Consider the following 12,369-nt stretch of genomic DNA (forward strand, 5'->3'; position numbering starts at 1 on the left):
GCTCTGGGATGGGCATCCGTCGGAGGGAGCTCACATGGCTGGGGACAGCATCAGTGTCAGACCCCCGGTCTCTGCCGTCCTGTCAGGAGACGATCTGGTTGTCTTCCTCTGCAGTCAAGTCACTTCATCAGCAGGAAGCAGCCCAAGACCCAGTCAGCAGCAGACAGAGCCTTCCACACAAGAAAAGCCTGGCAGGACCAAGCAGCTGTTGCTAGACTCTCCAGCTCATCATCGCTTTGTCACCAAGCCCTTTGGGGAGAGTTTCCTTGCAGTGACCGCTCATGGGAGCAGAGAGAGGAAGACCTGCTGCCTCCCTCATCCCCAGCCGCTGTCCTTGAGGACCCTCCCTCATCTGCCTCCTCCAGGCTGGAGATTCTTCTTTTCTACCCTGCAGCCCACATAGCTACGGCAAACAGACATAGCCCGCCGGCTCCCTGACTCCCTTAACTCTTTCCCTGGCAGCTGTCCCTTCACCCCCCTCATTTTCTTCCCCAGAGCAAGAGGGACAGTCCTTGCCCTTCTCCTAAGCAGGCATAATGGAGTAGCTGCCCCTCTTCTCAGTGGGTAGCCCTTTTCTAAGAGCCCCTGGGAGTCCAGGAAAATGTGAGTGGTGTGACCGGGGAGCCAAAATATCCTGGGAGAAAAACCTGCCATTCCTCCAGCAAGCCTGGGAAGTGCCAACTGTCCTGACCACCCTGGAAGGCAAAATTCCTCACACAGCCTGGAGGTTTCTGCTTCTCATTTCTGAATCATTCAGAAGGTGAAATACAGCTGCTCTGGCCCTGCTATGGTTCTTCCACCATGGCCCTACATGTGGGTTAACCCCTCTTCTGTGCCCTTCCACATTTCCCTGCACCAAGAGGTCTGAAGAGCACTGGGGTTTATCAGTCATCCTTTCAAACCTGAGCAGCCCCTCTGTTGTAGCACACTTTCCACTTCCCTGCTTGCCTTCCCACCTCCTTGCATCCCTCGTTCTGTTGGGTCCTTGCTCCTGCTTTGTGGAGTCCACACTCTGGGGCAGCAGGCATGCTGGGATCTGCAGCACCAGGGTGTAGCCTCCAACACACACCCCGGTAATCTGGTCTTACCTGCTGTTGACTCAGACAGCAGTGAGGAAATGCCGGGGCTTGCACTGCTCTTCCCCACAAGCTGAGCCTCCAAGGGACAGTGAGGGACAAAGGTGTGAGCCCACCTGGGCAGGGGGAGATGGAGTTCGCGGGCTGATGCACCGAGACACAGTGAGGTGAGTGAAGCTGGCTGGGTGAGGGATGCTGTGGCACAGGGGCGGGCTCACAGGCTAGGCTGAGTGCCACCATGTCCTCCTCTTCTGACACACACAGTAAAGCCAGGACTGCCAGGCTCAGCCAGGTGTGTGCACATGTGTGCAGGGGGTGAGGGCTGCAGGGGAGGGGAAAGTTCCCACAGAGGGTGTCAGAGACTCTTTTTGCAAAGGGAGAAGGAACTCCCACCCCTCTTGGTATATCTGCAAGCCTTTATTGGTACCAGAGCCTTGACAGGAACTGAAGAGACACAGAAAAGCTGTGAGAACAAAGATCCCAGCAGCTAGGAAGTGAGAAAGGGGGTCTGGTTAAAAAAGAGAGGCACTAAAAAAGGAGCAGGGTGAGATCAGTGGTTCGGGTGCTATTGTACCCTCTGAGGATTTATGAGCAGCAGGAACATATATCCCTTGGTGTGTCACTCCCTGAATGAGGAGGCAGTGACAGCAGAACAAGGGAGGCAGGGAGTGAGAAAGTCAAACACCAGCAGCAACAGCCAGCAGGCAGAGGAGCCGGGCAGGGGCTGCAGAGAAAGAGGGAGCCCACAGGCACGGCACCTTCTTCTCGGGGCAGCTGCTCCTGGGGAAGGATGACGGCAGGATTAGGAGTGTCCCCATGACCCGTGTCTTCTTGCAGGTGTGCTGGGACTGGTAAAGCAGAAATAGGACTTGAAGCAACAGAGTGCCAGATGGGCTCTGCAGAACGGCAGATCCCTTCCCAGCTACACCTGGCAGTGCTCGGTCGCAGATGTCCTGCTGAATCAGCCCTTGCACTTTCTTAGCGCTGTGCCTCCTGTAGCCTTGAACAACAGGGACCAATGTCTGTGGTAAACATGTCTTTGCTTGCCACAGGCACCGAGACCTCTTCAGAGCTTGGTTCTTTTTGGGTCCCTGACACACACCAGAGCAGGACCCCGGGCAGGAGCTCGTCCCCAAAGCACCCAAGCCCATGGGATTGACAGGACTCTGAGCCTTTACACTGGCATTAAATCAATGTTGCTCTCACTTCCCATATTTCACTTCCACCTCCTGTTTGGCAATATTTTGGGGAGGGGGATGTTTTAATTTTCCCCGTCAGTCCTGGGGGTGGCTGAGTTAGCATGAGAGCAAAGACGAGCAAGTATTTGGCACCACAAGCCAGGGCAGGTCTCCTCAGTTGCAAGGACACTTGGGTGTTGCTTCTTTCACAATTACATTTGCTTTCATAAGATGTGTTTCAGCTTATCAGCTTTGGATAGCAAAGTTCATGCTTTGTGGCCAGCCAGAAGTGCATCAGGAAGTGAGAAAGGAGGGGAGATGAACTGCAGCATGACAGGCATAGAACCAGCCATGGCACAGTAGGGGACAGCTGTAATTTGGATGAGCAAGTAGCCAAAGACCCCACCTGGCAATGTTTTAATTCAAGCTGCTTGCAGGTTTGGTGCCTGAATTGAGACCTCTGCAGTGACAGTGATTGCTAGCCAGCAAGCCCGCATGCACCCTTGGCTCTTCACCAGCAGAGAGGTAAGTGAAATGGAAACATCTGGAGACCTGGATTGTCTGGGCATACTGGGCACTGGTCCCCACCAGCTGCTGTGCATGTGCTGCTGGACCTGACCACAGGACACTGGGGAACTCTCTGCGCCTCTTCAGTTGCCTAGCGAACCTAGAGGTGCAAGACAAATCTCAGCACTTATTCAAACAGAGGCTTTCTTTGGGATCCTGTGATACCAAAAGTACGGGCAGCCTGCAGAGCTTACTTGCCGAGGTGCCCACAATGGAAGCCCTCTTCCACTGGGTCCTGAGGAGATGAAGTGGGGGGGTGATATCTCTAGGGAGTCGGCAGTAGCAGTGTGATCAGACCTTGTGAGTGAAATATACAGAGGGGTCAGCTTTGATGTCATGTATGTCTCATTAAAAACCAAGCCATCCTAAGGCTTGAATGTCTTCATGGTTCTAATCATGACAATAATCTAAATTCTTAGTTAGAAAAAAGGTGAAAAGCGGGGCTTAAATATCACCTACAGCAGGTAAAAAGCATCCGCATTTATGAAAAAATATACCTTCAATTTCTAAAGCTAAGTTGGGTGGGTTTTTTTGAGGTTTGGTGCACTCTGTTACTTCCTCTTGGTTTCAGTTTACTAAGAGAACTTGTGCAGTTTGCATTTTCAGCTGCACTGCTCTGCACCCCAATGCTGCATTCTCTGTCTGCATCCCCAGGGCAGCCTTGAAGTGCTCCAGGGTTTAAATGACAAGTCACTCTCTGAAACACTGACCTTGCAGCATGCTTGGCAAGATTTTTCTAGCTGTCTTTTTCCACCTCATTTCTCAGCCCCATGCATAACCCTGTGTCCCACCACGCTGTGCTCCATCGTTTTTGCAGTGCTAGGAAGGCAGCAGCTATTGGTGAGAGAGTGTCAGGAGAGAAGATGCCCAGGACCAGGCAGCGAGACGCCAGGCATACATCTCATCTCAGGGCACGCCTGCCTGTTCCAGCCCCTGTATGCAAGTACAGATAGGGTTTCCCACCCTCCAAAAGAAAAAACTCAAAATTCCCGTGGGTTTTGCATGTCCTGTGGGGGCTTCTTGTCTAGCAGCTGTTTTGCTGCCTCTGGCAAGAGGTGCCCACCCTAGGCCCAACCTCTGGCTCACCTCAGTCTGGCACCCCACGCCAGCCAGGGCCCTGGGCAGCTCCCGAGCACTTGGGGGAGGCACGTGGCTGTCATGAGTGGGGTGGTCACAGGAGGGGGTGTGGGGGTGGGGGGGGATGACAGTGCATTCTTTTCAACTGATTTTTTGGGGTTGTCTGCCCATCCTCCAGCATCACCTTCTCCTCTCCCTTCACACAGCAACAGCGGTTGACGTTGCCCCCATCTCACACCTATACCAGCACCTCTTCCTCCCTCACCGGTGTTTTCCCTTCCTTCTAGTTTCTACAGCTCCTCCTCCCCTGCAGCAGTTGCTCAGAGTGTGTGTGTGTGTGTGTCTGTACACACGCACACATGCACATGTCATGTCTATGTCATTACCCGGTCCTCCCTCCCAGAGCAAGAATCCTAGCAACAAATTCATTTTCCACCTGAAAACAGAAAGAAGTATCTGCCTAGGTAGCATCTGTAGTTTGAATTGCTCTTTTCTGTCCCTGCTGGGGAAAAGGGCATGGTCTGGGCAGATGGTCTTCAGGGGCTCGTATTGATCTTCGCTGAGAGGTAAAAAGATGCTTCTTCCACTTCCTGGGTCACATAAGGTCAGTCACCAAAGAGAAAGTTCCTTCAGAATTTCAAGACTGCATCTCATCATGAGGAGGAGGATGATCCACCTGTGGTACCATTGCCTCCTTACACAGCTGATGACGAGACCTCTCAGCAGCTTTCGTGTAGAGCAATAAGTACTTGAGGTTGTTTTAGAGGCAGCCACAAAGAACATGGCGTGTGGCTCTCAGGCATTAACCAACAAGGATAATCCAACCAGTTTCAGCTCTTCTGTCTCCCTCCTACCAGCCTGCTTTACCCTCCTCTTCAGTGAGGGACAGTCAAAACAGTACCTCCAGAGCTCTGTGGAGAAATGGTCCATTCCCACAGCTTCGTCTTTCCAAAGACTGTGTATGTATGCATCTCATTTCAGGTCTCTGAGATCTTGATTACAGTAGCTGCTACGTCAAATTTGAGACTATCAGCTTAGCTTCAATACCACCACCATTAGTGGATCCTTGCTTCTGTGTTTCCAACCGCACACCAAAAAAAAATCCCCTCAAAAAACCCCAATCTATTTTCCACTCTCAGTGATCTTTGCTGCCAGTTTAGAACTCTGCTGTTTGGTGTCTCAAAGGCTGAAGGGCTAGTATGTAAGGAAAGACCACTCAGAAAAAAAGAAAAGGTGATGGTGGGCAAAACACTGAACAGATTTCTCACACTGGTGTTCATGGCAGGAAAGCCTGGGAGATTTCCATGGCAGAAACTCTCTTTACGGGGAAATTCATCAAAGGACTGTGTCTGATGAAAACGGTGGTAGGAACAGTTATGGAGCAGCAATATGAACTAAGCAGTGTCTGAAACCACATGGCTCCTACCCCAGAGGTCTGAAAACAACTAGAGGGTGAAAGACCTCACTAACTGCAATGTTAAGAAACATTTGCTTAAAACTGTTTTTAAAGACTCACTAGCAGACACAATTTGAGAACAGGCTCTTGGGGGATTCAGACCAGGGAGCTTGATGTCTGTGCTGAACAAATTAGTAGAAGCTATAATAAAGGAAAAAGTCAATTGGCATGCAGTCACATCCAATTACTGGGGAAGAGTCATCATGGTTTTTATAAAGGGATGCTGTGCCTCACAGTCCTTCTTTGAAGGAGTCAACAAGCATGTGAACAGTTACCCACATGGATTTCCAAAAGGCTTTCAAAAGGGCTCTCACCAATGGTGCTTGAAGAAATTTAGAGAAAAGGTTCCTACCTGGATTAAAAAATGCCTAAAAGATAGGACAGAGAATGAGGGTAGATGGTCGATTTTCTCAGTGGAGTTCTAAGACACCGGTGCTGTGGCTTGGGCTGTTTGACTTATTCATGAGGGATGAATAATGAAATAACAAATCTGTTGCAGGCATAAAATTATTCAAGTTAGAAAAGATGAAGGTTGGCTGCAAAGAACTGCAGAGATTAAGAGAAGTGTGAGTGACTGGCCTTAAAATAACAGCTGAAATTTCATCTAGCTAAGTGATGAGAAAAAACAATCTGAAGTGACCATTACCCCTTGCAAATGAGATCTACACCTACTCAGCTCAGTGCATCCACATCATCAACATTGTGTACATTTTGAGCACCCCACCACAGGGCTCACAAAGGCTGTAGCAGAAGTGGAAAAGTTCTGAGAAGGACACAAGGACAGAACAGCTCCTCTGCAAGGAACAACTATGAAGATAATGACACTCTAGCCTCAAAAAAAAAAAAAAAAAGTTACTGAGGGGGAACGTGGTAGGTGTTTATAAAATCATCACTGATAAGGTGAAGGTGAATAGGGATTTTTTTTTTCTACCACCTCTTCCAGTACTAAAGCTAGGAACTGAATTCAGCAGGTGGTCATTCAAAAATGAGTACAAGGAAGTGGTTCTTCACCTGAGATGCAGTTAAGCTGTGGAACTCCTTGGCACTCCTGGCACTGGATGTTGTAGATGGTAAATTTTACATGGACTCAAAGAGCAGCTGGGAAAAAGTCATGACCGAAAAATTCCCCGAGGACTACTGAATACAAATAAATCACCTCTGGCTCAGGAAATCCCTGGGCTGTGATATGCTGGAAGCAGGAAGAGAACTTGAGGGAGCATAACTACATGATTGCACTGTTCTTACATTATACCTTCACCATCCATGATTTGAGACAGAATACTAGTTGTAGATAGACCACTGATCTCACACAGTACGGACCATGCTTACATGCTATATTCTCTGGAGGTGTTTATTGAACACCTCTTGTCTGTGGAGACAAGTAACCTTCACCTGACACCTGGCTGGCCTGGGTACACATGTTAGAGCAGGTCATGGTCTCTCACAGAGTCTCAGTCTCACTCACTTTGTCTTGGTCAAGACAAAGGTCTCACGAGTCTGTTCAGTCTGCAGTTATTGCAAGGTTTTGGCTCTAGCAAAAGCCAAAAAAAAGCATATCCTCCTTGAGAATTTTTGAAGCTTCTAATCATTTCACTTGAATCCAACAACATTCTTGCACATTTGCCTTGTCTTGCTGGATTATCTTATACTTTAAACTTATGCAAGTCTTCACACAAAGTTTTCATCCATCATTGTTAAAGAAGGATGAAAGCCACTCAGATGTAGCTTGACAAACCAGTACAAGTTCCTCTAAGAAAACTGTCTTGTGGTGGACCTGCCCAATAACACAAAAGGATGGGCAAATTGATAGCTGTCAATTCTCTCATATTAGACTTCCACTTCCACTGTTTAACATATTGTTGCCAGAATGAATATTTTCCTACCTATGAGGTCAGCACACGCTTCTTCTGTCTTTAATAGGTCCTCCTCTAGATCTGCACATCGCCCCACAATGCCATCCAGAAGGTCTGACATGCTTGTCTTGTCATGCCTGTCAAGTTGCTCAGTATCTTCCTCTTACAGTAATATCAACCTTCTGTAAAAACTTCCTCTAGACAGAAAATTCTACTTTCCTTTTGAGGTAAATCACACTCTACATGGGCTGTGTGAGAGAGTCCCTATCTAACCCCTGCAAACAGCTATGGGGAATTCTGTCATATTTACCAACCCCTGCTCCACTGTGACTGGAGAGTGGATGTCTAGTTTTAGGATCATAGAATAATTAAGGTAGTTTCTAGCCCATCCTCCTACTCAAAGCAGGACAGCTATCAGATCAGATAAGTTTACTCTGAACTTTATAGAGTCTGGTCTTGAAAACCTCCAAGGATGGAGACTCCACAACCTCTTGGGGAAACCTGTTGCAATGCCTGACTGTCCTCACAGTGAAAACATTTTTCCCTATATCCAGTCTGAATATCTATTGCTTCAATTTATGCCCATTGCCTCTTGTTCCACTGCCATGCCTCACTGTGAACAGCTAACTCTGTCCTCCTCAAGTTACCACTTTGCAGGTATGGGGAGGCTATTATATCCCCTGGAGCCTTCTTTTCTCCAGCTGAACAAGCCCAGTTTCCACAGCATCTCCTCAGGGGGCAAGTGCTCCAGCCCCCAGAACTTTTTGGTGGCCTTTCACTGGACTCACTCCAGTTGATCAACGTTTGGCAGGGCAGTCCTACCATTAGTATCTAGAGTGGTTACCAGTCTCACACCACTTTGGAGTCACAGGTATGTTTGTCTACATGAATCCCATGGCTCTTCCTCCTTTACTGTGTGCTCTCTTACCTGGGTGTGCTGCTCTGTGTTTGTGGGACATGGGCTGCTTCATGCTTTATGGTGGTGTAAGCAGAAAAATGATCTGAGGACATCCAATTCAAATAGGCACCACTGGTCCCATGCAAGAAAGAACACCAAAGGAACTTTATGAATATAAGCAACATAAGGAACTCCAACTAGCTGGGGCTCAGGTTTGTGTGGGTGGTTTTACCTAGGAAAAGGAGCTAGGGTGGAGTTAAGTCTAACTGTAGTATAATTCTTTTTATCTGCAATGGATGTACAAAGTCCTGTTTCTCTGATATGAAACAATACTATGCAGTTTTTATTTTAAGTTCCTTCCAGTCAGCATTTTTCCCTCAAAATGCTTGCTCTCTTCTTTCTCTCTCTCACTCCCCCCCCTTTTCTGGAGCTGCATTGACTACTTTTCCTGTGTGCTCTTGTGCTGTCCCTTTCTTGTATACATGTGCTCTCAGCAGTGATCAAAGCAACATGCATTTTCTGGGGCTGAGCGATAAATGATTCTGTACAACAATTACTTTCTCTATGCTCTGTCTTCTGCCATCTAATTACTCACTTTTCTACTGTCCATTTTTCTTAGTCATTTGGTTTCTTTGTGAGTTCTTCCAGCAGAAGCCATCATGGTGGGATTTTGACCTTTCAAGAGATTTTCCCTCTCACTTAAACTCTTCTGTCTTGGTCTTCCACTCTGACCAGGAATTGTGCTGACATTCAACAACTGGCAGTGACCCTCCATCACATCAGCATCCCCATAACTACTGGAAAGAATTGCTGAACTAGAGGCAGAAGCTGAATCTAGCTGACTACATCACCATCCCTGCCAGATGACCACTGACCAGCAATCCAAAGCAGCACCAGTCAAGAGAGAGATGTGCCCATCTACCTCCCAGCTGCAGATGAGGGGAATGACCTGCCCATAGCTTCTTAGAGCAGAATGACTTCTCTCAGTGTTTTTCTTTGTGCCTCCTTAGCCCACCAGCAGGCTCAGCCATCTCAGTGAGACCCTCCCCTGATCCTTGCTGGGCATGTCAACTTCCAATGTGTCTCAGACATGCAAGAATTACGGCTCCGACCACCTGCTTCTCCTGTCTGGCTACATCCTGATATTCATTACAGGTTTGATGCTGAACGTGATGGCCCTATGGATATTCATCCGATACCTGCGCCTGAAGTCTGTAGTGATGATCTACATGTTCAACCTGGCTGTGAGTGACCTCACCTTCACACTCTCTCTGCCACTGCGACTCTACTACTATTCCAAGAACAACTGGCCCTTTGGTAACACCCTGTGCCAGGTCTCTGGCTCTGTCTTCCAGATCAACATGTATGGTAGCTGCCTCTTCCTCATGTGCATCAACCTGGATCGCTATGTTGCTATTGTCCATCCACTTCGCTGGCGGCATCTGCGGCGCCCCAAGGTGGCCAAGCTCCTTTGCCTGGTCGTCTGGGTGGTGATCTTCATGGGCTCCATCCCTACTGCCATAGTCCACAAGCAAAACCACTGTAGGGCACATAACCAGACCACTTATCTGTGCTTTGAAAGGTTTAGTGACAACATGTGGCAGAATAACCTCTTCCCCCTAGTTGTCCTGGCTGAAATCTTGGGGTTTCTCCTGCCTCTCAGCTCTGTGACATACTGCTCAATTCGGATCTTTCAGGAGCTCTGCCAGGACAGCCAGACAAAGACCCTGCGACAGCAGAAGACCGTCCGTCTCCTCTTGGTCAATCTGGTCATCTTCATCATCTGCTTTGTGCCTTACAACACTACCCTGGCAGTTTATGGGATGATAAAGGCCCAGGTGATGAAGGTTGAGCAAGGAACACAGGACTCCGTGCGCCAAGTGTTAATTATGACGATGCTGTTGGCGAGCATGAACTGCACGCTAGACCCCCTGATCTACTACTTTAGTACTGAGGGTTTCCGTAACACCTTTAAGAAACTGCGGCGGGGACAAGCCTGGGACTCAGATACAGGGATGCTTAAGAATCAAGTTGTGGAGAATAAGTCAACTCGAGACCATGGTGTCTCAAAAGTAAAACAGTTCCCAGCTGAAAATTTTATCCGTCCCAATGAATCTTTGCCATCACTTCCTACTGCAGTATTTTTGAATGGCCCTATTGAGGACTCGGAAATATAATCACAGAAAGGTCATACCATTGCAGAGTCACCCATTCAATAATTAGAACAAGACTGTGGGAAACAGCTCAGGGTAACTTAGCAAACTTTGAGGGAGCACAGCAGACTGTATCACCCATCACTGTGGGTGAACGTGATGATACAAAGCTGAAGGATGAAAGGTTGTTTTGAATAAACAGGGATGTCTTGGTAACATGGTCCCACCTGACTCTTGGTACAGGAAACACAGTGGGAAACAAGGACTTGAAACAAACCTACTGTGTCTAGGTCTGGTCAGCACAGATTCACACAGCAAGTCCATCCTGCCTGAGCACCTCCTGGCTGCACTGTAATCTGAAGCAGTTCTGGGGTTCAGAGCACACATGTGCTACCCATTTCTGACAGAGTGAATTTAGTGGTAAAGACTGAGGGAAACTTTGGGGTTGTTCTGTTTTTTTTTTAACTAGATGCTTCAATCTGAGTCTTAAATGCAGCTTGGGACACCTAAATAAGTGTCTTGATTTTCCAAAAGAGTTGAAGCATTTAGCAACCCTTGTGGGGGGTCAAGAAGAATAGCTGGGTGTTTAGTACTCATGCAGAAAATAGGTTCCTAATTGCATAGTAAGCCACAGACCTTAGCAAAACAATCTTTAGGAGGTATGTCAAATATGCTTGTGCAGCTGTACACACACACATGCAGCACAATGGCTATACATTTACCTAAAGCAAAATGGCTTGGGAAACACTAGCATACTTAAAAATACACCCAGCATTCATAATGGCCCCAGAAAAAAGAGGATACCAATACTGTCATCGTTTCTGAAGCTCACATTGACGTTAGTGCTTTGCACTTTCTTGTTGCTCGGCCATAGGGTGATTGATTTCAGGTCTGAGTGATTTTCACTGTTAAAAAGAAATGATGTCACAGAATGAGGCTGCGGTGAAATATATTTGCTTGCACTGTTTGTACATGCTTTTTCAGCCTGCACTGTATGCGAAAGCCCTATAAATCTCCCCAGAAGCGAGAGACCCAGCTGTACACGGGCAGTGCCAGAAATCCCCGTTATTCACTCCTGCTAGTGACCAAGGGTTGCCTTTCCACTTGCACTGCAAAACAGCCTCTCTGTGGCTTCCAGCAGGATTCAGGCTATCCCAGAGTGGGTCCATTATGGTATATTTTAATTTTTTTGAAAATGTTAAAGGAATGGTAAGGGAAAGTGACAAGAAATGCTGTTCAGAGTAAAGTCCTGGTTCTTAGACTTCTAAATTAGCAATGAATCTTATTTCAAGTCCCTACCTCATGGCTGCTGTGGGAAAAAACTTATTGCAATGCATCATGGTTTTGCATTACAATACAGTTTAGGAGACACGGGGTTTTAAATCCATCTTTCCAGTCTCCCTTGAAGACCTTTTTTACTACAGGTGCCTGTAGAAGCAGGTCTTCAAGAAGAGCTGTAGAAGATGATGAGCCTCTCCACAGAGAGATCCTTGTGTCACAGGCTGCCTTGGGAGACATATGACCTAGGTAGGCCAGCTCTGTCCCCTTTCTCAGCCCATGCATCACCAGCAGACCAGCCTTGAAATATGACTGCAGATGAAGGACATTTAATGGTGTCTGAGAGATGCAGTGAGAGAGGTGGAGGAGGGCTTGCAGGGCAGTAGGTATTTCTATTTTGAAAATTCAGGAGTGCCATGTGAATGTGAATCACTTGTGACATAGTGCAGCTGGAGAGGAAACAGAGCTGTGTGCATACCTTCTGCTAGGGTCTGATGTTCACCTTTTGTCTGGGATTTATGAGGTAGTGGAGTGATATTGCAGCAACTGCGCTGCTGTCCATTTCCACATCTCCCTCCACCTTCCTATTTCCTAGACCAGTTTCCTTGTCCCTGTTCCTCTGGTCCTTTCTCCCTTCCCCAGATCTAATACACAATGCACCCAAGCATCAACACAATGTCTTCACTGCTATGTTTTCTTCCCTGCCAGGACAAGCTGATTTTTTTTTTTTCCTTTTAACTTGGCTAGAGCATTGTCATAGATTCACAGAGAGATTTGGGTGGGAGGGAACCTCCAGAGGTCTCTACCCCAACCCCCTGCTCACAGCAGGTTGT

The 12,369-nt window shown here is 47.7% G+C and overlaps 1 protein-coding gene across 1 annotated transcript; it reads left to right on the top strand.

Moving 5' to 3' along the window:
* The first annotated feature begins 9,169 nt into the window (after positions 1-9,169).
* On the top strand, positions 9,170-10,282 carry LPAR5 (lysophosphatidic acid receptor 5). Its single transcript, XM_009487649.1, has one exon. It carries the CDS (start codon positions 9,170-9,172, stop codon positions 10,280-10,282), a length of 1,113 nt encoding a protein of 370 aa, XP_009485924.1.
* Positions 10,283-12,369: the final 2,087 nt, after the last annotated feature.

This window comes from Pelecanus crispus, chromosome 1 (assembly GCF_030463565.1).
Source record: "Pelecanus crispus isolate bPelCri1 chromosome 1, bPelCri1.pri, whole genome shotgun sequence".
Taxonomy (NCBI): Eukaryota; Metazoa; Chordata; class Aves; order Pelecaniformes; family Pelecanidae; genus Pelecanus; species Pelecanus crispus.

What these genes read in the sequence shown, in the direction of transcription:
- LPAR5 (XM_009487649.1), top strand. Translation starts at nt 9,170, where the DNA reads ATGTCAACTTCCAATGTGTCTCAGACATGCAAGAATTACGGCTCCGAC.